The 25,434-nt window shown below is 52.5% G+C and overlaps 1 protein-coding gene across 1 annotated transcript; it reads left to right on the forward strand.

Annotated features, from left to right (window-relative positions):
• Nucleotides 1-4,177: 4,177 nt before the first annotated feature.
• On the forward strand, nucleotides 4,178-19,389 carry LOC146404951 (uncharacterized). Its single transcript, XM_085016153.1, has 3 exons — nucleotides 4,178-4,335; nucleotides 13,629-13,788; nucleotides 16,794-19,389. Exons 2-3 carry the CDS (start codon nucleotides 13,733-13,735, stop codon nucleotides 17,122-17,124), a joined length of 387 nt encoding a protein of 128 aa, XP_084872279.1. The 5' UTR covers nucleotides 4,178-4,335; nucleotides 13,629-13,732; the 3' UTR covers nucleotides 17,125-19,389.
• The last annotated feature ends 6,045 nt before the right edge of the window (nucleotides 19,390-25,434 follow it).

Raw genomic sequence — 25,434 nt, forward strand, 5'->3', positions numbered from 1 at the left:
GCCACAGCAACAACCTAGGCAGCGACTGGGAGAGAAGAGCAAACTGTGTGACTGCAGGACCATCAGGGTCCATCTGAGGCACCCTGGTCTTTCCCTCGACCCCAAAGCAACATTCGGAGGAAGGGAATGAGGGAGGGTGGCCGTGTATTCATCAGATGTTTAGTTTAGGTAGATAATGCCATCTAGGACACTCGTTATTACAGTGAATAACTTCTAATTCGTTTAAGTAATTTGGAAAGACTGTCTTTGGTCAACTTCCCTATTGCTTTGTCAGAGCCGGTGGACTGAATGTGATGTGCCTCGCTGTGTGTCATTGATGTGTGGCCCCTTGGGGCAGCCTGGTGGCCACCTTTCCTCCCCACACTCTGACCAGTGCCATACACACACCCTGGTTGGGTACACCCTCCATCTAAGAGGAACTTCGATTCACCTTCACTTGCCATCACCGTCGTCACCATCCCCATCCCCATTATCATCACGCCGTCCCCATCACCCCCATCACCCCCACCATCATTACACCATCACCGTCATCACCATCACCCCCATCATATCATCCCCATCACCACTGTCATCCCCATCCCCATCATCCCCGTTATCCCCCTCACCCCATCATCACCCCGTCCCCATCACCCCCATCACCCCCACCATCATTACACCATCACCGTCATCACCATCACCCCCATCATATCACCCCCATCACCACTGTCATCCCCATCCCCATCATCCCCGTTATCCCCATCACCCCCATCATCCTCGTCATCCCATCACCCCGTCCCCATCACCCCATCATCATTACACCACCCCCATCATCCCCAACCCTATCATCCCCACCATCACCATCATCACCATCACCCCACCATCCTCGTCATTCCTATCCCCATCACCCTGTCCCCATCACCCCCAATATCATTACACCATCACCCCCATCACCCCCATCACCATCATCACCATCACCCCCATCATCCTCGTCATCCCCATCACCCCGTCCCCATCACCCCCATCATCATTACACCACCCCCATCATCCCCAACCCCATCACCCCCATCACTCCCATCACCCCCACCATCATTACACCATCACCGTCATCCCCATCACTCCCATCATCACGTCACCCCCACCATCATTACACCATCACCGTCACTACCATCATTGGCTTCACCTTATTTCTGCTTCTATGAATGTAGCTATAGACTCCTCTGGGGGGAAAAGAAAAAGGTTTGTATCATCTTTGGAGGAGATTTATTGACATAAAAGCTCACTCTGCTGACTTTTTTTTTGGGGGGGGTGCTTTTCAGGGCTGCATCTGCGGCATTTTGAAGTTCCCGGGCTAGGGGTTGAACTGGAGCTGCAGCTGCCAGCCTACAGCACAGCCACAGCAATGCCAGATCCGAGCTCTATCTATGAACTACACTGCTGCTCAGAGCAATGCTGGATCCTTAACCCACTGAGAGAGGCCAGGGATCAAACCCACATCCTCACGGATACTGGTAGTGCTTGTAACCCTCCGAGCCGCAATGGGAACTCCCTCACTGTGCTGACTTCTTCCCAGTTATCTATCCCAGGATTGTACCAGCCTCTGAAATACTTCCCAGGAAAGGGCTCAGTGTATTTCTCCCAAAGTAGGTAACATCTGTCCAGACTGACCCACAGGCCCCAAAAGCCTTCCTAGAATTCTGAAGGCACTGGTTGTACATGTGGCTTTAATGAAGCTGCTGCTAGGAAGCATGCCGACTGGCAGCTTGGGTTTTTCTCTAACCTTCCAGCCAACTTCCATCCTTTCAGGTGACTGAAAGTATAAAGTGAGCAGTAGTCTGAGACAGCATAGTCCGTTTTAGTGGCATCCACCCAGAGGCGGTTTTCTTCTCATTTCAGAACTAGAGGCATTATACACCAGTATGGCATCCTGACTATGTAAATGAATAAACTGAGGCCCAGAGGGCCAGCATAGCACTGAGCGGTGGGTCCACATCCCAGCCCCCACCCCAATATGCTTATGAGGCCGAGATGCCCTAGAATAAACTGTGCAGCTCTGACCTGACTCATGTCCTTGCTTATCAGAGACCAGACTTGCAAGGTTTGAGCGGCTTCTATGGGGAAAAAAATAGAGCAAAGAAATAAAGGAAATCATTCCAGATTCACATCAATCGCATCAATCCTCTAAAAGACTGGCTTGGTCTTTCGAATGTTTTGTTGGCATGTAAACTGTTAATCATAAATGCTAGATAAAGAAGGAGTTCCTGTTGTGGCTTAGTGGGCTAAAGACCCAACTTGTATCCATGAGGATGTGGGTTTGATCCCCGGCCCTGCTCACTGGGTTAAAGTTCCACCATTGCCATGAGCCGTGATGTAGGTCACAGATGCAGCTCGGATCTGGCGTTGCTGTGGCTGTGGCATAGACCAGCAGCTGCAGCTCCAATTAGACCCCTAGCCTGGGAACCTCCATATGCCGAAGGAGTGGCCCTAAAAAGGAAAAAAAGGAAGTGAGATAATATGTTGTCTTTCTTTTTGTAAAAAAAATTGGCCCATACTTTTCTCTGAAAACAGAGTAAGAAAGGGCTTCACTCTTGCTCAGATGTCATAGCCGTGCTTGCCTGGAAAGCGGACCCCACGGCGAGCAGAGGCGGGAGTGAGCCTTTGGCATCAGGTGGCCCCAGCGTGAATGTCATGTGACCTCCAGGCAAGCCAGTCCTCTCTCTCAGCCTCATGCATAAGCGGGCTAGTAACGCCTTTCTGGATATTGCAGTTCAACAAGGTGACGCCACCGCCTCGCAGCCCCCAGTGGCCCTGTGCCCTTCCCCGAGCCCCGCTCCACCAGGGGACTCCTCTCTGAAGGTGGTGCTGGGACCCCTCTTCAGCTGCAGAAATTCTCTCCCAAACTTATACCCCAAGCTCTAAGCACACTTGATCATTTAATGTCATGGTAGCTTATCAGGAAATGAGGCACAGAGAAGGTAAGTAATTTGTCCAAGGACACAAAGCTAGCAAGTGTGCAACAACCCTAGGTCATCTGACTCAGAACCTCGCCCTTGGCCGTGATGCTGGACTAACACTGAAGGCCTTCAGGTCCTCTGCCAAGGAACCTGGATGAATTTCCTGGAGGGCATTTGAATGACACCAGGCTATATTTTCCAGCCCTCCCTTCAGTCACAACATCGTAGCAAAGGGGGGGCCGGGAAATGTCCTTGGAGTCTGCAGCTGCCGGCAGACGTCCCAGCCTTGTGAAAGGTGGGCTCCCTTCTCTCTGTTCAAGAGCTTTCATCCCGCAGTGGACAGACGCCCCTACTTCTCGCAAAGGACCTTCCCTAGTGTTCCAGGTTTCCCCCAAGGGGCAGTAAGTCTGACCACCACTGCCGGTCTCTGTAGACTCTGCTTATGGCATCACCCCACTGACGGCAACGAGAACAAGCCTGCACCTTCTAGTTCATACCCGCTTTGAAGGTCACTGAGCCCAGTGGTTAACAATCGCGCTTGTGCATTAGAATCACCTGAGGAGACTTGAAACCGGACTGAACCAGTCCCTACCCCCAGCCATTAAATCAGAATATCGGGGCTGAGGCGCCTTTCTCTGGAAGGGTGGCTGGGGCAAGGGGGAGCCTGGGGAGGGGGGGGCTGTCAAAGCCAGTTCTCTTTCCCGCCCTTCCCTGCGGGGTGAGCAGGAACTGCCCTAAAAGGCAGAGGACAATTTGGGGGGATGAAAAGGCCCATCCCTTGTTTAACCTGCAGCTGAATGTAGGCCTGGAGCTGAGGCGGTTCCCTGGGTCTGTTAAGTTGCCCCCTCCCCTTGAAAACTGGGTCTTATCATTCTGTAACGGGACTCAGTGGAGCAGGAGAGCATTTGAAGGCGAGTCTGCCCTGTTCTTTGGCAAGAGGAGGCCACCCTTTGCTCCAGGTAACTGGACACGCAGCTGCTGGCTCCTCTCCTCTGCCTCCAAGGGCGGGGATTCCATCCCTCTTCCTAACAACCCCAAACTCATGCTGCACTGAGGAGGGCCCAGAACCTGGGACAACAGGAACACAGCACCGGGCGTGCAGCGCTTGAGAGGAAGAAAAGGCCTCTCGTCGGCAGGTCCCTACGTGGGCGGAGTCTGAGAAGCCGGCCTGGTTCCCTGTGGTTCTGATGAACCTGGAGTCAGAGACTCACGCTGCAAACTTGAGAACACCCGGCTCACAGCTGAGAGCCGAGTGCCTCACGTGCACCGGGAGAGAAGTCACGCTCAGCTCCGAGTCTGAGGCCGGGTGGAGCGGGGGTGCCTCCTCCCCGGCGGCGGTCACAGCTCTGGACGGTGCGTCAGGATGCGGCGGATTGGATTTCAGAAACCAAAGCCCGCGGCAAAGGTCAGGGGTGCGGTGTGGAATCTGGACAGCCCTGGGGGTGGGGGAGGCTCTTGGGGGGCCGTCCTGGTCCTAGACCAGCCAAGCGCAGGAGGTGGGGTTTCACCCTCAGCCTGGCCGATGGAATTGGTGTCATCTGCACCCGCGACACGCCTCTTGCTGAGGCCGCGAGGTCCATGAGAAAGCCCCGATTGGACTCGGGGTTCTGGGTTTGCGATCCCCTGGCAGCTTCGCCTTGGCTTTCTCTGTGTGTTTCCTGTCTACACCTCTCCACTGCTGTGAGGCTCCGGTTCATAGGGGAGTGCCTCCTCCGGGGTCTGGGGGCAGGGGAGGGGGTGTCGGGACCAGGGCCCTGGCTGGAGCTGAGAGCTGCGTGGACAGCCTGTCCCCAGACCTGTCCGTCTACACAGGCGTGGCCAGGGAGTGGCCTGGCACGATGCCGTACTCCTTGAGGATTCTGGCTGGCTGCGCCCTGCTGTCTCCGTGGCCAGGCGCTTTGCTAAAAGGAAAGGGGTTGAGCACGGCCGCAGCGGCAGCAGCCGGCTGTCTCCACTTATAAAAGATATGACCCCAAAGGGACCCAGGCTCTGTTAGGCGAAAGAGAGCCTTTCAACCCTTGAATTTCTTATGAAAGTGGAACTTTTTATCCCGCAGCCCTCGAGAAGGGATGCTCCCTTTTAGAAAAAAAGACCTAACTCCAGCTATAACCCCCGTGGCTGGGAGAAAGCCCAGCTCTCCTCAAACTTCAGTTCGGTTAGGGCTCAATCCCTGTGCCATTTCGCTTTCAAACTCTCGCTGATTAGGAGGTGGGAAGACTGGTCCATTTGCGACGTCCAGAGGCCTGTGGACTAGAGGGACCCCTGGAGGTCACCCAGTCCAGCCTCCCCACCGCCCTGTTGGGACTCCCCCCGTCATCGCCTCTGTCTGAAGGTTGTCACAAAGCAGGGGTGGCAGCAGGAGCTTAAAGTTCCATCGCAGGAGTGGTGACCTGCCTCCTCCCAGCCGCAGGGGGTCGCTGTGATGCAAGACCCCCCCCCCCAAAGCCGCAAGCAAGCCCGGGTGTGTGCGGTCTGCAGGGGGTCTGGCCATCTTGCGCCCTTGGACGTGGCTGAGCCAGCCCTTTCGCTCATCCTCTTGGCCCACAACATGTTGCGCCAAGTCCCTGAATGTTCTTGAAGCTGCTCCTTTTACTACAGAGGACGCTGAGGCCCCATCTTCACCTGCTCCCCGCCCTCCTCAGCCTGGTCTCCTTGCCTCCGGTCCTTCTACCCCAGCGCCCCTCCTGCAAGCATCAGAACCATCTTCCTGAACCATATCTAACCCTGTCCTCTGCCTGCCCGGCAAGTAACGCACTCCAATGGCTCTGCGTGGTCAACCAGAGAGGCTCCCTAGCCGTGATAATCCAAGCCTTTCACATCATGTTTGGATCAGTGGCAGTTTTTTATGTAACTTGCAACGTCCATTATAGGTATATCCTCACAATAACCTCACTGCTAGAATTTTTATGCATTTTATTGAGCCTGATGAGGCTCACAGGTTAAACAATATGTGGATCATGTAGTCAGTCGGTGGGAAAAATGAGTTCTGAACTTTGTGGTCTTTGAGGCTCAAATCTCTATTCTGCATCCCCAAGCTCTGTGTGTGTGTGTGTGTGTGTTTCAATTGTGGTAAAACATACGCCGTAAAAGTGACCATCTTACCTATTTCTAAGTGTACAGTTTAGCAGTATTAAGTGTCTTCACACCGTTGTGCAAACAATCTCCAGAACTTTTTCATCTTGCAAAACTGAAATTATACACCCGTTAAACAACTCCAGCTCTCCCCACCCTGTACCCCCAGACCCTGGCAACTACCATTCTACTTATGCTGTAGCATATTTCAGGATGCCCCTCCTTTTTAAAGGCTGAATAATATTCCATTGTGTGTATCTACATACCATGAGCAGATGTTCTGTTTTGTTTTGTTGAGCCCCAGTTAGCATCATGGCATCTTGTCCACTCTCTTTGTTTATGGTAGGGCTATTCATAACAAGGTCTGCAAGCGGAAGCAGTCTGGGCTCCACATGGCAGATGCCCCATTGAAGCCAAGATTAAACCCACAAAAAAGAGCTGAGCCAGTGCCCTCTCAGGGCTCCATCCCTGGGAGTTCCCACCATGATTGGAATCTGGGTGTCCAACCCATGGAGCAGCAGCTGCTCCAGCAGAAGCATCCTTGGCACACAGGTGGACCGTGCCCTTCCCTGATCCCCTCCTTTGTAATTCCTGGTTTATTAGAGTAAATGCCGGGTGGGGATGGGGCGGGGTCTAGGCATCCAGGCTCCTGCTGCCAAAACTCCATCTTCCCTGGAACGATGCATCACCTCCTTTCATCCTGACAACAACTCTGGGAGGCCGGTCAGCCTAGTCCCCAACTTGCAGAGAAGGAAAGATAGGCACAGAGAGGCGAAGTCACCCCCGCTGTGAGTGAAGGACCTCTGCCATCTGAAGCTAACTCCTGGTGCCCCAGGGGCCGTGGTGTTGCCTGCAGGTGAATGGCGGCCTGCCTGGTGGTACAGGGAAGTGGAAAGGCACCCCGGACCCACCCCCAAGCTTGGTTCCCCGCCTCGTTCCCAGTGCCTTTTCTGAGCCTCTTCAAGGGGGGGTGGCTTTCAGTTCCCAGGAGCGGTGATGGCAGATGGCACAAGGATGACTGCCACACCACGCTGGGGTCTCCACAGCCCTAGACAGTGTGGGGGGGGGGGAAGAAATACAGGTGCTATTGATAGAGGACAGCGCAGAGCGATGGGACTGGCCACTGTGCACACTCATATCCAACTTCAGAAAGGGCAGGGGCGGAGGCCCTCCGGGAACCCCACATCTAGGGACCCAGACACCTGCACAGGTCCCTCTCATTTCTTATCAGTGTCACTGAGTCCTCTGCCTGCCAGTTTCACTCACTCCTACAGATGGGCCTTCTCCATGTGGCGGGGGTTCCTGGGCTTGATCCTGATGGCTGGGCCACCGGAGAGGAGAAGAAAGGGAGCCTTCCTTGTCCCTCCCATCATCAGGCAGATCCCAGGGACGGGCTTTGGTTGGGTCAGCACTGCTCTGCTACCAGGTGGGGAGCTGGGCCTGGCCACGGTCCTAGTTTAGATCTCAGCTGGACAGCAACAGGGAGCAGCTATCCTCAAGCCTCCAGAGGGGGTACCGGGAGGTCTGTGCAGCAGAGACGCGATTTCCTCAAGTTGGGATGTCGGCTGAGGGGCAGCCTGGTGCAGAGTGATGAACAGATCCGGGAGCAGCCTACTCAGCTGTTTACTAGCCGTGTGCACAGGCAGGGGCCTCGGTGTATCTGCCGCTGGCACTCGGTGGCCCCTCTCACCCCATGACCCCTCTCACTTTTAGACTTGCTGAAAGGGACAGAACAGCAGCCCCCCCACCCCCACCCCCCGCCCTTGTCTTGCCTTTCAGGAGCACCTGCAGGAGTTTCCATGGTAACGGGATGCCACAGCCCTGCTCTTCTCTGCCCCGGGGCTTATTAGCTCCTTTCTGTCTGTTAACCGTGCTGCTGCGAGTTGTGGGCCCAGAGAGTTTGCCAGAAAAGGGTAATTGCTGTATAAGTTCAGGGCTTCTGGTCCCGGAGGCGGCCTGGAGCTGGTCTGTCCTCTGGGGATGGAGGTTACCGGGGTCTGTGCTATTGCTCAGGCCTCTCAGCTTAGGGGATGACCTTGTAGGGTAGGTGCAGCAAGGTCCTGACAGGCTCCCGACTTCCTGGGGGCACTGTTCCCACCACCCTGGTATGTGGAGTGGCTGGGACTGTGCCCCGGGGGGTGGGAGGGGGATCATTCCTATTCGTCCCCTCCATTTACAAGGCACATCCCCAGCCTTGGACTCTCAAAGCAACTGCGCCAGGAAAATACTGTTGTCCTCATTTGACAGATGAGGAAACAGGTGAAGACGGGTGCAGTGACACACACAGGGTCACCCAGCAGGTGAGCAGCAGAGATGGGAAGAGGACCTGGGTATGGCCATCCAGCTCCGTCCCTCTTTCTTTCCGCTCCTCCTCCCCCATTCTCAGGTCTGCACTTGGGCTGCAGACCGACTCTTACCTCGAGAGTCAACAATGAGCTCAATGCAGCTTTGTGTGAAATAACCATTTTTCTTCTGCTGGAAAGAAAAGTGCATCTGTGTTTCATGGTGCCTGGTTATCGTCAGACTGAGAGACGGGAATTCTGGGTGGTGATGAGGTGGTCCAGGTAGCAGAGGCAGGTGAGGGGGTCATGCTATGAAGATGCTCAGAAGAGGCGTTGGGAGCTGCAGGGGGCTCAGAGCCAGGAAGCACCTGGATCTGTGTGTGTGTGTGTGGGGGGGGTTGTTTGTCAGTTTAGAGGGTTGAGAATGAGGCTCCCGCTTAAGGTGTGTGATAATTCTATACTCCATGCGGTGGGTAGAATCTTTTTTCAGTTAATAAATTAAACCTGTTGGGTCTTGGGGCCGTGCTGATTTAGACTTGGAATGGAGCTCTCATCATCCCTTGGTACTGGGTTAATGGCCATGGGAAATAGAGAGCTGAACGTGAAATGACTTTGCCCACAGACAGCTTACATCAAGGGGAGACGCTTTAGTTCATTATTCCCTAGGATGGGCTGACATTAGAGCAAACTTCTTACCTGGGCGATCTGCTGACCGCTGGGGTTGTACGGATGGGCTTCAGGAGGTCCAAGAAATCCAGAAATTGCCTGCAAAATTGTACATTATATATGGTGTGTGGGTGTGTGTGAGGGACGGGGGAGAGAGAGGGGAGGATGCCCATGGCTTTCTCTGAATTCTCAAAGATCCAGAAGCAATACTACTGAATAGGAACCTTTTTGAGGATGATACAAGTGGCAGGATTCAAGACACGAGGCATGAGAAATTGTGTTCCATAGAGCCTGTGCCAGCATGGAGCCTGCGGGTAGAAATATGGTCACGGCAGTCAGTGGACTTGAACTCCATTCTACAGGCCAGGTTAACTTCACATACAGAAAACCACACACCCCTGTGCCCGGCGACCTGGACCTCCATCCCCTTATCTGCTGTAGGAGCAGGCTGGGCAGGGGGTCCAGGCCCCCACGCAGCTGCTGTTCTGGTTGCAGCGTAAACAAGGCCATCTTTCTCAGCATCGCTGTGCTCCCACGGAGAACGGCCTTCTCTTCCCTGGCTGGCGCAGCTCAAGGACACAAAAAGAACTCAGAAGACAGCATATTTGGGGTCCAGAAGTGGTTGCTTTTAATGCTTGTCGAGCATCTAGTGAGATTCAGAATAAAACCCGCCACTGTGAAAGAGGCTGTGAAAGCAAAGGCGCTTTTAGTACCCTGGGTTCTGCCTTGTTCGAGATACTCACCTTTCCATGGTGAAACATAAACCTTCTGTGTGCCTTGGCACCAAGAAATGCCTGGTGATGGGTTGCTGTTGATTTCTTCTCATAGACCATCTGGGCCACCAAGGCGGGATCTGTAGGAATGCTTACGTGGTGGAAAGGGAATGGAGAAGCGGGCTCACACTTTTTCAACAGTCAGTTTTATGCAGCAAGGCAATTACTTGCGCAGGAAGAAGGAAGATTTACATCGTCTAGAAATGCAGAGCCTTGCGAATATCGTGCCGTAAAAGGCAGTGCCTGGAACACGGCCCGGCTGGGAGGTGGGTGGCTCTGCTTTCTGGGCCGCTAGCAGGACACCACCTGCACCAGATCCGGAAAAGGGGGGGCCCACTTGCCCTGGAAGCTGTGGGGCAAGGGCACCGGGTCCCTGGGGAGATCGGAGTGTGGGGAGCAAAGTGGTCTTGAATACTTCCCACTGAGCTGGATTTGATGGGAAGCCCCGTCTCGTCTCTCACTTTAGTCCTGGGAGCGCCCCCTCTTTGTCAGTCTGTTACCTGTCAGAGCTTTGGACAAAAGAGTCCTTGTTGTCTTGAAGGAAAAGAGAAACCCTTGTTCTTCGAGATGGAAGGGAAGGGAATGAACAAACATTAACTGAGTCCCTACTATGTGCCAGGCGAGGTGTTGGGCTCTCAGTGTATGTAGTTTTCTCCTGAACCTAAAGGCCTTCTGGGAGGTGGAAATTTTCATCCTTATTTATAGCTGGGAAAATGCCTCGAGACCACCCACTTGCCCAAGGACACTCAGGTCGTTAAGCGACAGAGCCCCAGAGCTAATATTTTTGGTTTTCGCTATATAGCGCTCTAATGTCTTAGACATGTCACTACTCTGCCGCTGCAAATTTGTAATCTCTTAGGCCCCTGGAAATGGCTGAGGAATCACCCAATTCCAGCATCCTTTTAGAGTGGGGATCCCTCTGCTGCCATGGCTCCCCAGCTCCATCACTGGATAGACCAGAAGCCACTGGAAGAGTCACCGGGTCTGCTACCCTCCTGGGGCCCGTGGCTGACAAGCTGGCAGCCCAGGGAACCGGCAGGAATGAATGTGGGGTCAGTTCACTGGCTCGGCTCTGGTGGCGGATCCATCAGGAGGCTCCTGTGTTGGGACAGGGCCGGGCCCAGGTCTCGCTCATGGAGAGACGGCAGCTTGGCCGCGTGGAGGAGTTGCTCAGCCAGTCCTGCATGATGGAACCACACGAGCAAGTGGAAGGCACACAGCAAACGAGAATGAAACGCAGTCATGCTCCCCAGATCCCAGAAACGAGCTTTTCCAGCTCATTTTCCGTCTGCAGGACTCTGAGATGAGTGGCTAGATGTTGCAGCTGAGAAGCGAGCCCCCAGACCACGGTGTCTCTGCAGCCTCTCTGGGGAAAAAAAAAAAAAAAAGAAAAAAAAAGGAAAGCAACCCTGTCCAGCTGCAATGTCCTTCTCCCCGCGGAGGCCCCGTGAACAGCCCGGCGACCTTGCTCCAAGCCCAGCAGTGAGCTGGGGCTATAATGTCATGAAACTCATTTCCATCTGTCAACTTCTTTAATTAGGTGGGGAATTTCATCGACTGTCTGTGGACCTAGAAGAGGACCCAATTCATCATCTTTCAAACTTGGAAGAAACCAAAATAAAAATATGCCAACTTGCAAGCCGATACGCTAGGCTGGCCTTGACGCTTTAAATAATCATTACAACTGAGCGAGGCGCTGGAGTAATAATCTATGCCCCGCGTGCCAGAGCCGGGGTGATATGCTTCGCGGCACTTTATTCCTATCCAGGCTTCAGAGTGCCAGCGTCTGATCCTGCCGTCTGCACGAAACGCTGCTAGCCTCAGGAGTCCTTTATTTCCAGGCTTCTAAAATCCTAATGCTAACACACATTAGTACAGCATTTTTTAGTTTATAAAATGCTTTTATGGACATCATCTCGTTTAATTTATGACTTACAACCTCTCCGTAACTCATACCCTCTCTATAAAGAATTAGCCTCACTTTACATAGAAGGAGGCCAAGAATTAGAGGGGCGAAGTGAATTTCCCAAGGTCACACAGGCAGGAAGAGACCACGCAAATCCTTGAGTTTGGGTCTTCTCACTTCAGGCCCCAACACTATGTATTCCTCTAGGGCAGTGCTGGCAGATGTCACTGTAAATGTTAGTTGAATACTTAGAGTGACGGGGAGCTCACTCTCAATCTCATTGCGCTGTGGAACAGCTCCGATTGTTTGAAAGTTAGGGCAAGATTGGCCTCCATGCAAAATCCGATCTTGGAACCTGCAGGAGCAACACAGAGCTTATCTGCTCTCCTGCAAACAGCCTCAGAACTCCCCACCTCACACCACATCACATAGCTCATCCTTCCCTAGCTTGCTAAAAAGAATAAGGAGTGTATCAAGTGTTTTGCTCAAACAGGCTACACTCTGTCTATAACACATTTCTAAGGGGAGTTAGGGAACACGGGCATCGCTGATCAAACTCACACACCATCTGGCCACCCCCATTGATAGATTTCTGCCAGCCACTGACATTGAAATAACTGGGCAGCAGTTACTGAATTTCTGCCTGCCCTCACTTTTGGAAATTAATCTCGGGTTTTTGTTTGTTTTTTACCTGAAGTGGCCCTGAAAGCCCTCGGAAATTTCCTGCAGTGTCTTGGGGTATAACTGTGTGATCCTAGAAACTCTTCTGTCTTGTGTATTCTCTCCTGTCCTGTCGTGGATTTCCACCTGCCTCCTCCTGCCTGTCTACCTTTGCTTCTGTAAAGACGGTTCTCGCTGGAGAAGTTGTGAACCAAAGAAGCCAGACCTTGAGCCCAGACTTCTCTGACTCTGGTTCCATTGTTCTTGGACCCTGTGTCACCTGCATGCCCTCTGGGCTCCCACTTTCCTGCTCAGCTACCCGCCCCTGGGTGAGGAAAACTCTAGCTTATAGACCTGATCGTGAGTCCCGCCCTGGGCCACGAGCAATGGACTTGATTTGCTCTGAGAAATCCTGTGCCCCAGGCCCCCTCCAGCAATGCCTGAATGAATAGGCTTGCACGTTTAGGGTAAAAGTTTGTGACTGTCACTTTATGGTTAGCCCCAAAGCAACAGAGGGGCCCTGAGGCTTGGGAAGTCAGGAAGCCTTCTCGGAGCAGGTGAGACTTGGGGCAAATTGACTGTAACTTGCTCACTACCATCCATTCAGGCTGATGACTACTCAGCTATAAACCAAAACACCTGACGCCAGTACCTCATCCATCCTCAAAAAACTGGATTGATGCCAAAGATGTGGGTCTAAGATGGCTTTTTCTTTCTTAAAATGGGAGAATAAGCAGTAGAACCTCCCTTAGTCCTTTTAGCTGGTCGCTGTGAACTTAGGTAACGAAATAAATCTCTAAGCTGTGAATTTAGATAAAGAAATACAGCTCACATCTCTAGACTACAGGCAGGTTCTATTTTTTTTTTTTTCAAGTCCTTCTTTTGTTTGTATTTGTCACTTGTGAGGAAGCCAAGGTATCATACTTCTTTTGGTCTCATCAACGCTGGAGTTAGGCCTGAGCTGAGACTTTCAGCCACTGCCCCCGAGGAGCTGCACAGGCTGGGCTGGGCTTTCAAGCAGGCATCTTATTGGAGGGGGAATTCTTTCCATTTGCGATGCGAGGCTCGGGGCCCAGGGCTCATCCTGTCTAGTTTTCAAGGCTCAGGTTGGTCCAGGAAGCCCTCAGGGATTGCCACAGCCACCCTCACCCGAGCACATGCCTGTCCTGTGCCCACAGAGGGGCTGCCCTCAGCCTGGCCTGGCCTCCTCTGCCCCTCTGTCTTGTTCTCCAGAACTGAGGTCACACTCCCCCTCCTCCTGGAACCTTCTCTGGACACCCGCCCCTAAGACTGTGTCTAGGGCCCTGTCCCTCACCTTTTCCGACCTGCTTTGTTGCAGGGACCCTGGTAATCACTGACACCTGTGTCCCCCACTGGCTGGGGCCTCTTCAGCAGCAGGGCCTGGCCTCCCCCGCCATCCCCCACCCACGGCATCTCGGAAGAATGGCCACCGTGCAGCAAAGTCTCTGGCTGCGGTCACGTCTGACCGGCGGGCTCAGGTCAGTGGTCGACTGCCTTCTGGCTGTGCCATGTGTGGGTCTCCTTTCCCAGCCCCGTCCCAGGGACTCAGAAGCAGTTCGAGGATCGTTGGTCTCCCCTCAACCCCCCTCCGCCTTCGGCCCAGAGCTGGGTACCAGGAGATCAATTCCTAGACTGAACTGTATGGAGTCTGGAAACACATGCCTTCACCTCTGCTTTTTTATATTCTTTTTTTCAAAATCTGCTTTTAGCCTAGCTTCGGGCCTCAGGTAAATCCTGCCAGATTTCTCCTGATCAGAGCCTGCTGTCTCATGTTTAAACTCAACAGGAGACCCGGGAAATGAATTGTTTGCTCCTAATTCACTCACGAAGTGATGCGATAATTATGTCTCGGCGTCCCCAGCGACAGTGGCGTGTTTGCGGGCTGCAGGCACGGGGGCGGTGAGCGCAGGTGGGCTCAGGGCTGCCTCTGCTGAGCGGTAAAGGGGCAGATACCTTAAATACGTTCGGTCCGAGGATTTGATTTGTCACCGGCCAGGGCTGGAAAGGGCCTTTGTCGTCCAGCCTTCTCTCTCCTAGTAGATTTCCTGGAAAACAGCGCGGCGAGCCCCCCGGAACCCCTGTGCAGGGGCGGGGCCGCAAACCTCCCTTCTGAGCCCCGCCCCCTTGTTCTCGCGCCCACCCCTGCACCTGCCGCCCGCGCAGGGCTCTCCCGCCGCGGTGACACCGGCAGTTGGTTTCCTTCGATGTGGATGCTTGGGCGTGTTTCCCTGTGAGCCTTCTAGAACAAGGGACGGTCCTGAGAGCCTCGGCAGGTTAGATGCTGCCGGGAGAGCCAGACCCTCCGTGGCCTCGAGGAGCCGCAGGGGCAGGCAGCCAGCTGACCTGCACATCTGGGAAGCTGGCTCCTCAAGGGGCGGTGGGGGGCGGCGGTGGGTAATGCCAAGGGTAGTGTCGCCTGCTCTGCGGCTCACAGCCTTGCTGTCCCTCTGAGCGCCGTGTATGGGTCAACCTTAGTTTCGCAGCCCAGGGGAGCTGGCACTTGGAGGGGCTGCCTGCTGCGCCTGGCCCAAGGAGAGGGGGCAGCCCTGCCCATCTGCTCTGCCACGTGCCTCTGCTCTCTGCGAAGGGCCGAGGACTCCACTTCCGGGGTCCTGCTCCATCCCCGCTCGGGTTCCCTAGATGGGTGCTGGGGGCTTGCTTTCAGCGTGTGGAGTCTCACAGAGGGCGAGGGCCTCACTCATCAGTCCCTTTATCCCCACACCCACCTCTCAGGGCCTGGTAGGAGTAGCTCCCAGACCGCTTCCACCATCCATTTCCAACCAGCGATGCTGGGGTTTTATTTTATCTTTTTACACGACCTGCAGCAGGAGTCTGCCCTCCTTGTTTCACCCTCACAAAGGTGTCCGCAGCCTTAAGACCTACAGCCACTCCATCCTGAAATCAGACCCAATTCAACCTGACCTCTTGCATCATACTTGAATAGATGTCACATCGAACTCAACATTTTAAGCGCTTCCCTTGTTTTAGGTAAGGTTTGAAACCCATTTAACCCTCACCACCACCACCTCTCTATGCAACAGGTGCTATTATTATCCCATCGCCCTGATGGGGAAACTGAGACACCGGGGCATTGAAGCAACTTGCCTGCGGTCACACAGCTAGGGAGTGGTGAAGCTGAGGTCCAGACCAGGCAGCCTGGTTCCTGAGTTTGAAAACTGAACCATTATTTCTGTTGCTCTAAGACCAGCAGGAGTGTTTGTCTGTTTTCTTCATTCCGGCACCTAAAACAGTTTCTTATTCATCACAGACACTCAATGAAAATTTGTTGAATGAGCACAGATGACTGAATAGGGGAGTGTGCAGTGTCTCCCACGTGGGAACTCTCACAGCAAGTGTTCAGCGGCATAAGCCGGCAGATCTCTGGTTCTCGGGGCATTAGGACCCCCTGAAGGGCCTGGTAAAAGCCAGATGGCCGCCCCACCCCCAGAGCTTCCCATCCAGCAGGTCAGCCCTGAGATGTGCTTTTCTAAAAGTTGCCTGGTGCTGCTGGCGGGGTGGGGGACCCCGTTTTGAGAAGCACTGGCCAAGAGTAAAACCCCGTCACACTTTTGCAGCAGGAATGGTGCTGGCAGGGGTCAATGTCCCCTGGGCCCCCAAAGTCAAGACCGAGGCCAGCCCCAGACTCACACCCTCCTGTTTGTGAGCACGTCGCCAGCCCCAGGCAGGCCTCTTTCCAACAGCCTCAGCAGGTCTGAGTCCTTTTAGCACCGAGTCACAACCGGAACAGCAGATGCAGCGTGAAGGTTGATATGTCTGTGCATTTTTGCTAAGACAGTGTATAAATGGCCCTTAAAAAAAGCCTTGGGTTCTTCAAAATTCCATAATAAAAATTATCAGCCTTATAGGAAAATAAGGTTAAAGGAGACCACTCAAAATCTACAGTGACCGGAAAGCCAAAGAAACCATAAAAATTAGTAATACGAGCACCCACAGGGCATTCAGCCCTGACTTCACTGGTATTTGCACCCAGCAGCATAAGCCACCCATTTTTTGCTGCCTTGAATTGGGGTGTGTACTTCCTCCACCAAGATTAGGTTCCGGAGGCCATTTCTTATCCACATTAAAAATCTACTCCAGGTGTAGCCTTCTTTGTTAATCCACTATTTTAATTCAGGGGATTAGCTCCACTCACAGCTTTCCCAGATAACCTCTCAGTAATCTGGAAAGCTTAGCAGTTCTAGTAGCTTCTAAGCCAACCACTTTGCTGTAAAGAAAGGCACTTTTGCAAATGGTCAGCTTTAATCTGAAGGTCTGCATGGATCGCGTGGGCTTCTTTTTAATTGTGCGAAAGTTGCCCCCATCGCTTCAACACTGTGACGCGCTGAAAGCAAATCTCACAAAGCAACATGCACCCCCCCACCCACCCTCGCGTTGTAACAGACAGGACTGGTTGCCAGGAAGATGGGCTTTGAACCCAGGAGCTGGCTGACTGCAAAGTCTGCACTGTCTCCTCTGTCTTCAGCCTCTGTTTGATGATGAATGTGCAAAAGCAACACCAACGCCTGTGCTGCTGTGGCCACGGAGGAGCATCTCTGCCTTGGATGGGCTCTCGAGGGCCTGGCGTGCGTCCTGCCCTTTGGCCCCCCTGCAGCACCTGCATGGTGCCCCGACCAGGTTTTATGAATGGAACTGGATTGGAGTCGGGAGTCAGAAAACCAGTCACACATGGAAGTGACTCCTTTGGGAGTGACATTTTTGACACTGTGTCTGTGGCTGACTTTCCCGGGGTGAGTTCTGGAAATTACTTCCGTGTTCACAGCCGAGGAAAGCATGCCATGGCAACCGCCACATGAATGATGAGCTGGGGCCAGGGTGCTTCCTGGGATTCAGCCACGCTGCAGAGTTCATGGAACACGTGTTGTCTTGGAACACTGTATGTGCGTGTGTGCAGGAGAGTGACCGTGGGGACCCTGGGATCAGGGCACGGAGGAGACAGCAGTCTGACCGAGGGTGGCTGGAGGGCGGTCTCCACCATGGGCACCGCAGAGGGGACAGACGGGGCTGAGCAGCCCCAGTGGCAGGATGCCAACCCTGCCTACAGTGGTGGGTGTCTGTGCAATGACCTTAGCATCCAGTCTTGCCCGGGATTCTGAAGTTGAGACTTCAGGTTCGTGGACTCTCCACCAAACCCCGAGAGCCTCCAGATCAAACCTTTTCTCCATCAATTAATCAATGTCGTGTTTGCTTTACCTGGTGATTTGAAGCAGTGAGTGGTCTGGGCTGAGAGTCAGACAAAGTCCAGCCCCCAGCCTGCCAGCCATTCATTTGCACGTGACCCTGGGCTCTCGGGGCCTCTTGGATCTCGCATTTGTAAAACCAGGGTAATCTCTGACTTCACAGCATCCTGGGAGCCTTAGGTGAGATGAGGAATTCTAGAAGGGTGCTGAGCACATGGTCCACCCTTGCGGAGGCATAAAAAGGTAGCTCACAACAGCAGGCTTCTGGGCATTTTTGTGGTCGGAGTGACAAGATACTCTTTGAAAGCAGAGAATCGTCCTGCACACTTTTCACTGTGAAATGTGGTGAAATAGTATAATCTACAGTTCGGTCTCTCCTTTCCATGGGCTGCGTGTTCAAAAGCTGCTTATTGGGGGCGTGTGGGGAGGGGGAGGGATATTTGGGTGTCCTTCTCTCAATCTCTGGTCATAAAATCTATCAGGAAAGTGGAAGGAACGTGAATAAGCGATTCGTCTAAAGTTTCAACCTTTGCTTTGTGCTCATCTGTGGGCCAGGTGTGGGTTCACATGTAAAACTGAGGAGTTCCCACTGTGGCTCAGCAGGTTAAGCACCCACTGTTGTCTCTGTGAGGATGCGGGTTTGATGACTGGCTTCGCTCGGCGGGTTAAGGATCTGGCGTTGCCGTGGCTCTGGTGTAGGCCTTGGCTGTAGCTTCACTTCAACCCCTAGCCAGGGAACTTCTGTGTGCTGCAGGTGCAGCTGTAACAAGGAAAAAGAAAAAAAAGTAAAGCTGAGAGGCGCTTCAGATATCGGGAGGGTGGCTGTTTACTTCCGCCTACAGGGCCCTCCCCACTCCCCTTCCGCTTCCTCATCCTCTGCAGACCCAGGAGGAAGAGGAAGAAGACAGGAAGCTTTTCCATCCAGCAGCCCCGGGGCAAGGCCCCACCCCTGCCCAGAATGGGATGTCTTTAGAGTTTTTAGCAAGGCCAGGCAGGGTGACTGATGGGAAGGATGCCCATCCGCAGAGCTGGCAGGTGTCTCTTCAGAAAGGATGAGGCCAGTGAGGTGCCTCTCAGATGCTTGCCATCAGTCCTGCCCAAGCCAGCATTTTGAGCTCTTCAATCAATCGCCCCCGCTGAGGCAGCACCAGCCGAGCACTCCTGACGTCAGATACGGGAGCCTTATTTGGCTCTAATGGGGATGGATCTCTGGCCGAGAAAGGTACATCCCTGTCCCAGGATGTGACACTCACGTGGCTGTGCACAGCCCACACACCTGTGCCCGCAGGCAGTGCCAAGCAGACCCGTGCAGGTGGAGGTTGACAGCAGCAAGGCTGTGTCCCCCTGGTTTGTCCTCTTCTCTACTTCTGGGTCTCTGTTACCCCTGATTTTTAGCTCATTTCCAAGTCTCTAAAGGCTGGGTGGCTGAGCGTGGTCACCCACAGCCGGCACCTTCCAGCATTTTCTGGACATTATCATTGCTCTATCCCAACACAGGGCTGGCTGTTCTGTATTCAGTAATTGGAGGTGATTCTGGATTTATTCTCTGACATGAATTTAGTGATTGTAAATGTCACAGCCTCACACTGTTTTGAAATACGTTCATGACTTCGGAGTCAATGGGAATTTGAATTTCGAGAGCTTGTTATTTCTCTTTCCAGGAAGAGGAAAAAAACAAAACAAAACCCCATACAGATGTAATAACACCTGGGTTTCCATGGTGACCACCTCCTTTACATTGGGCAAGGACTCCTCTCTGGTACCCACTCCCCTTTCCTGTTGGGGGACAGACGTTACCTGGTAAAGAAGACAACTGATTTTGAGTTCTCGCCTCCTTACTTGGCCTGAGTGCACAAGTCGTCCCTGTTACAAAAAACAAAACAGGTTTTGCTGATAATCGCCTCGTTCACATCGTATATGAAATATCTTGCTTCTATATCCCGATGAGTCTAGCCTTCCTAAAGCAGCTTGCACACACATCCCCCGACTGCAGTTGGAGACATTAATTGCAATTATTTAAAACAGAATGGTGTCATCCCGAGCCTCTAGAAAAATGGAGTTAGAAGCAGATGAAAGAATAGGCACCCTCCCCCCAGCGGGAGTGGAGCAGAAAGAACAGTGGGGTCGGAGGCCTGGGCTTCAATCCTAGTTCTATTACTGCTGGTGAGTCCAGAATGAGACCGTGAATCTCCCTGGGCCTCACTGTTCTCATCTGTAAAATGGGAGTAATGGCCACTACCTCATGCGTCACCAGGATTCAGGGAAGCAGCGGCGGTGAGAGCTGAGCTCAGAGAAAACACGTCGCACACAGGTGCCGGGTTGGAAGAGGGAAAAAAAGCTCATAATGGAGGGTTGTGCCAACGCAAAACTCCCAATTGCTGAGACTTACAGAGGGAGAGGAGGGGAAAGGAAAGAGAGAGAAGGGCAGGGAAGAGAGAGGATGGGAGAGAGACAGAGACAGAGAGAGAGAGCTGATTCATCCTGAAAAAACCCAAGAGGAAACATTTCCTCCAAAAGAAATATTCTGGGAGTCCCTGCTGTGGCTCAGGGGGTTAAGGACCAGATGTTGTCTCTGTGAGAATGAGGTTCCCATCCCTGGCCTCACTCAGTGGGTTAAGGTTCTGGCACGGCTGCAAGCTGCAGTGTAGGTCACAGATGTGGCTTGGATCCAGTGTGGCTGTGGCTGTGGTGTAGGCTGCAGCTGCAGCTCTGATTCAGCTCCTAGCCTGGAAATTCCCATATGTCTTGTGTGAAGCCGTTAAAAAAAAAAAAAAAAAAAGACCATTTTACATTGCACCAGAAGTAAAATTTTTACATTTACTGACACTTAAACCCCAGATTCTGCACATTTTTCCTGGAGAAGAAGCCCCGTCTCCTACCTGGGGTGGGGATAAGCCTGGCTTTGAGTTAAGATTCCAGAGCTTGGCTGAGAGATGCTTTATTTTCAACGTTTATACAAATGTATTATACAATTAAATGCCCCAAACACCCCATTGAGTAGGACTATACAATGAGATGGTTTTCATAAACTTCTTCACTTTATTTCTGGAGTCTCATGACTACATTTTAGGTGAGCGTAAAAGTTGAAGGATAGAGGCTTCTGCCTCCGGGATCCCTCTTAGCGTCATCATCTTTGGGCAGGTAGGATTCCTGCTGAATTTGCCATTGGATTGCAGAAGACATTCCTGAAATGGAAAAACCATAATCTTTCCTACTTGAATAGTGTTTCCCCATATTTATCAAATGTTTTCTGTACAAAAGATTTTTTTTTTTTTTCTTTTTTAGCCACTGTGTGGCCTATGGAGTTCCAGGGCCAGGGATCAGATCCGAGCCACAGTTACAACTCACTATGCTGGGCCAGGGATCGAACCTGTGTCCCCGTGTGCTCCAGAGATGCCACTGATCCCATTGCACCACAGCAGAAACTCCTATACAAAATCTTATAGAAGCCTGAACAGGGCCCTATAAGAGAGGTATTATTGCCATTTACAAATGAGGAAGGAGCCTGAGTCTCCAAGAGATGAAATGACTTGTTTAAGGTTGCTAAGGGTACCACTCTCTCTCCCAGGGACCTTGGTGTTCCCCACCCCTTCCCTGTGTCCCCGTTACTACTGCTGCTTTGCAAACCATGCCAGGCGGTGCTGTCAAACACCCATGTGTTATGCCTGTGGATCTGGCATTTGGAAAGGTCAGAGTGGGGAGGACTGCTGCTGTTTCATGCTGTCCGGGGCCCCTGCTGGGAAGACTGGAAGACTGGGGTGACATGACAGCCATCAGCCGTCACTCATTTGTCTCATAATTGAGGCCGGCTGCAGTGAGAGCACTTATACGTGGCCACACCACGTGGCTGCTTGGGGCTCCTCCCAGCATGGTGGCAGCATTCCAAGAACCAGGGTCCCCCAGTGAGCTGAGCAGGGGTCCTAGCACCTTGGAAGTCCCATGGCTTCCACCACAGCCACAGACCCACCAAGATTCCTGGGAGGGAAAATAGAGCTCACCAGCCTGAATGCAGGAAGGTCAAAGCACCTCGGGACAAGCTTGGGATGCAGGCTTGTCGATGTCAGGGGGCTGCTTTGGGAGATGTTCTCTAGGAGAAAAGCATGGAGCCCTTCTTGTTGGCGCCTCCCTCATGCATTCTACCCTTAGATGAGGGACTGTTTGGGACGGTGAGGACCCCGCTTGGTTTCTCTTTTGGATTCTCTTTTGTTCGACTCGCGAATGGGGCTAAAACATGGTGATGGCAGCAGGACTTTCTGGTTTCTAAGTTATCTTATCCCTGCCTAATTTCACAGAAGATCTGAGTTGGTTTTCCATATAGTGTGTGCACACATGCACATACACACACACATCATGGAGTATCAAAAAGCAGAAGAAAAAATCAGAAAGTAAAAAAGTAACTCACAGTACCATCCCATTTATTGTCTTAAAGTCACCCTTAAACAGTGATTGAAATACCGGGTCAGTCTCTGAGCTTCCTGGAAGTCAAGAAGGACCAGGAATGTTTGTAAAATTAGAGGTTCTTCCCCATTCCTTGTTATCTTTCCAAGCACTGCAGGCAGCTGTCAACTTAGGCTTTCTGGTAATTTTAAGAAGCATCTTACTTTTTAAAAAGATGATAACGGCCTGTGTTCTTGACATTTCAGTGGGAAAAGTCATGGGGAGGGGCACAGCTGGGGTCATTGTCAGGCTGCGGTCGAAGTCCCCTCCAGAGGCAGCATGTCCCACCCTGTCTCCTGGCTCATGATGGCCTTTTTCACAAAATCCACACCAGGGCCCTTGAGCAGAAACAGTTCTCAACTCCCACCACCCCCAAGAACAAATCAGAAATTCAGCAGAAGGATTAAGATGTGAAAAATACCTTTGGCATCTCAAAGGCGAACAGGAGACTGCCTTCTCTTTCTGTTATTTTTTTCAAGGAAGAGGTGAATTCTTTGAGTGACTTCTTTGTTTCACACTGAGCTGAGTACTGTGGCTTAATTATCCCATTCTTTCTTCTTCACAGCGTCTAAATCCTCTTTGTGATTTGATTGAGTCCATTTTGGCAACCAGACAAAAGTGATCCGTTCTGAGTCTGAAGAAATTAGCCATGAAATGAGCATCTCCTGACTCCTGGTTATTGCCTTTTCTAGGGTTTGGTCTATGTCGTCATTTAATATTGTTTTGAAAACACAGAAGGTCTATGGGCTCAGGTCTGAGGTCTGAGCTCGGAGGAGAACTGGGAGCCTGGGGTTCCCTCCCAGTTGCGTGGCCTGGGAGTCCGTTTCTAGAGCCCTCACTCTGTGTCGTCACACAGGCTGTTGCAAGGAGAAAGGGCACCGTGTTGGGAAAGCAGCAAGCCCGGGTCGTGATGCAGAGTGAAATGCTCCCTGCGTTCTGATCATTCTTCTTGTCACAGGCAAATAAGATCACATCCCCCTTCTGCTTAAAATGCTTGGCGGACCCCCCGCCAAACAGGGTCACTCGACTTTCTCTACCTTCCATCATCTGGACCCTCCTTCCCTCTCCAGAACCATCCTCATGATCTTCCTGAGGTGGGAGGCAGAGGGGGCCCTGGGCTGGGCACAGCTGGGACTTGTTTCTCTTCGACTCATCAAGGAACACGTTAATTGCATGGGCTGAGCGCTGCTGGAGTAGAAAGACAAGATGACCATTCAATCCCTCCCCAAGGAGACCTCCCCAATTACACATGCGCCGTAAGACTCTTAGAGGTCAGCAAGGGAGGGGGTGCCAGGCCATCCTAAGTCTTGATACCATCCCAGAACCCTTTGCTCTAGAATCCATCTTTGCCAAAAGATGTGCACGTATATTGGGAAGGGTCTGGTGTCCTGTCAGGTGTGAGAAATAAGAAGCTAATTGGCCAGAGGGAAGCAAAGACCCAAGAGAACTGTCCTGTGCAAGTGGCTCGCTCCTCCCTCGGGGGACACCTGTACCTGCACTCCTCTTTAGGGCGTGTACTCCTTCTTTGCTCGGACTTGAAAAAATAAGCCACTTCTGTGTGCTCTCCCACATGTGGTACCGAGCATCTAACAACTTTATACCTGCTTTTACAGTCTCTGCCTCCTTGAAACACTCTTTCTTTCCACAGGGGGGCAGGAATCGGGGCAATTCTGCTTCCAGTGTCTAGCTGGTCGTGTGGCTAGGACTCCTGATTTTCATCCAGGCTGCCCAGGTTCAATTCCTGAGCAGAGAATTCAGATCTCGCTTCAAGCTGTCATGCACTGCTGTCTCTCTGAGACCATTCCCTCAAGTGTCACTGAACCTCTTTCAGATTCTAGAAAGCTCGGAGGAGAGGAATTGAGCTCGCTGTTTTCTCTGCCTGAGCTTTTTTCCCCTTCGCTCACCCTCCACCAGACGGCCATCCACCCTCCCATCTCTGCTCAGGTGGGACGGCCTCCAGTCCCAGATCTGGATCGAGTCTCTAGCCTGTTCTCTGTCCTTGCACGAATCGGCCAAGGCTGTGACTCCCAGATAGCGTATGCTGGGGGCAGTACTGCTGGTGGTGGCAGATGCTGGGTCCTAAGACTTATCCTCCAATCTTGAGGAATTATTGTGAGCAGGTTTCCGCTCTCAGGGGTAGCAAAATAAATTTTCCTGGCCAAAGAGGATGCTTTTGTTCTGAAGAGACAGCTCCGAAGAGGGCCATTAGTTGCAAAAATGTAATGACCTTTGTCCCGTTGTCTTTGGAGAAAACTGAAGGAGCCATGAACTGGGGATGCAGATGTTTTATTTAGATATTTTTCTGCTTGGAATTGTAAATTGCTGGGTGCGGCTGAGCCAGAGCCACGTTCGGAGAAGCTTGCACCTTTTTCTCACATTTCATGATGTGTCTTGGTCCTGCTCAGTATGGGATGGATTTTTTGGTGCCAGAGTTGCTTGATCCAGGGGAGGAGAATGTTCTTATTCACAGTAGCTTTGAGCGGATGATCAGCACTAAGGTTCGAGTGTCACAGCAAGACGAGCAGGTGTGTCTCATAAACAACTTGACCAGACCAGGGACGAACACAACATGGTGTTAGTTAACCTTGAGACTTGCAGGATGTCTAGACCAGGGGTTGCCAGGCTTCAGGCGGCATCTGGTCCACCACCGCTTTTTAGAAATAAAGTTTCATTGGAGAAAAGCCGCACCAATTCCTTCACTTACTGTGACTCCCAGATAGCGTATGCTGGGGGCAGTACTGCTGGTGGTGGCAGATGCTGGGTCCTAAGACTTATCCTCAGATCTTGAGGAATAATTGTGAGCATGCTACAAACGGACACTAGAGCATCTGTGGCAGGGACCGAATGGCCCACAAAGCTGAAAGTAATGATCTTGCAGATCTTTCCAAAGACAGTGCGCCACCCCCGACCTGTCCACTGTGTTCCAATGTGACTGTCTTGCTGGGGTTCACGTCTGTGGGTGGCTGTGGGGTCCCTCCTGGAGGGGAGGATGCGCCACCGGCAGCTGCCCTGAGACCTCACCAGGCTAGAAGTGGGGTCCAGGGCCTTCCTTTCTGTGGATCTAACTCACTGCTTTGAGCCTGTCTGCTTCTCACTCCAGGCTCTTGCTGAGGGTCCCAGAAAGGAGAGAGCTGCTGTAATTTCACCCTGAGAATGGCTGTTCCATTCCGGTGCTTCCTCTCTTGGGTGGTTCTCTACAGGGCCAGTATATTTCCATAGCCTGTAGCCACGGGAGGGGGTTTTAACATCTTTGAGAATTTCTTCCCACTTGGAGTGAAAGCAGACCTTAGGGACCCCTCTATCTGGGCTCGCCAGGTTTTGGTACTTTCTGGATAATTACAGACGCCCTCCTGTGCCCCCTGCCCCCCTTACACATCTTCACACCCTCCCCCTCGCTGCCCCCTGCTTCTTGTCCCTCTGTACACCCATAAAGAAGGGCAGGAAGGGCCACTAAACCTCTGGCTCGCCCAGGACCCCTAGGCTGGGAGT

The sequence above is a fragment of the Sus scrofa genome, chromosome 3, assembly GCF_054392235.1.
Source record: "Sus scrofa isolate SSC_HxYL_T2T_F1_AM1 chromosome 3, Sscrofa_HxYL_maternal_Yorkshire_Landrace_v2.0, whole genome shotgun sequence".
Classification (NCBI taxonomy): domain Eukaryota; kingdom Metazoa; phylum Chordata; class Mammalia; order Artiodactyla; family Suidae; genus Sus; species Sus scrofa.

Coding starts and splice junctions, on each gene's coding strand:
- LOC146404951 (XM_085016153.1), top strand. CDS start 13,733: ATGGCCACCGTGCAGCAAAGTCTCTGGCTGCGGTCACGTCTGACCGGC. Junction 13,789..16,793: donor CGTCTGACCGGCGGGCTCAG/GTCAGTGGTCGA, acceptor CTCTGTCTTCAG/CCTCTGTTTGATGATGAATG.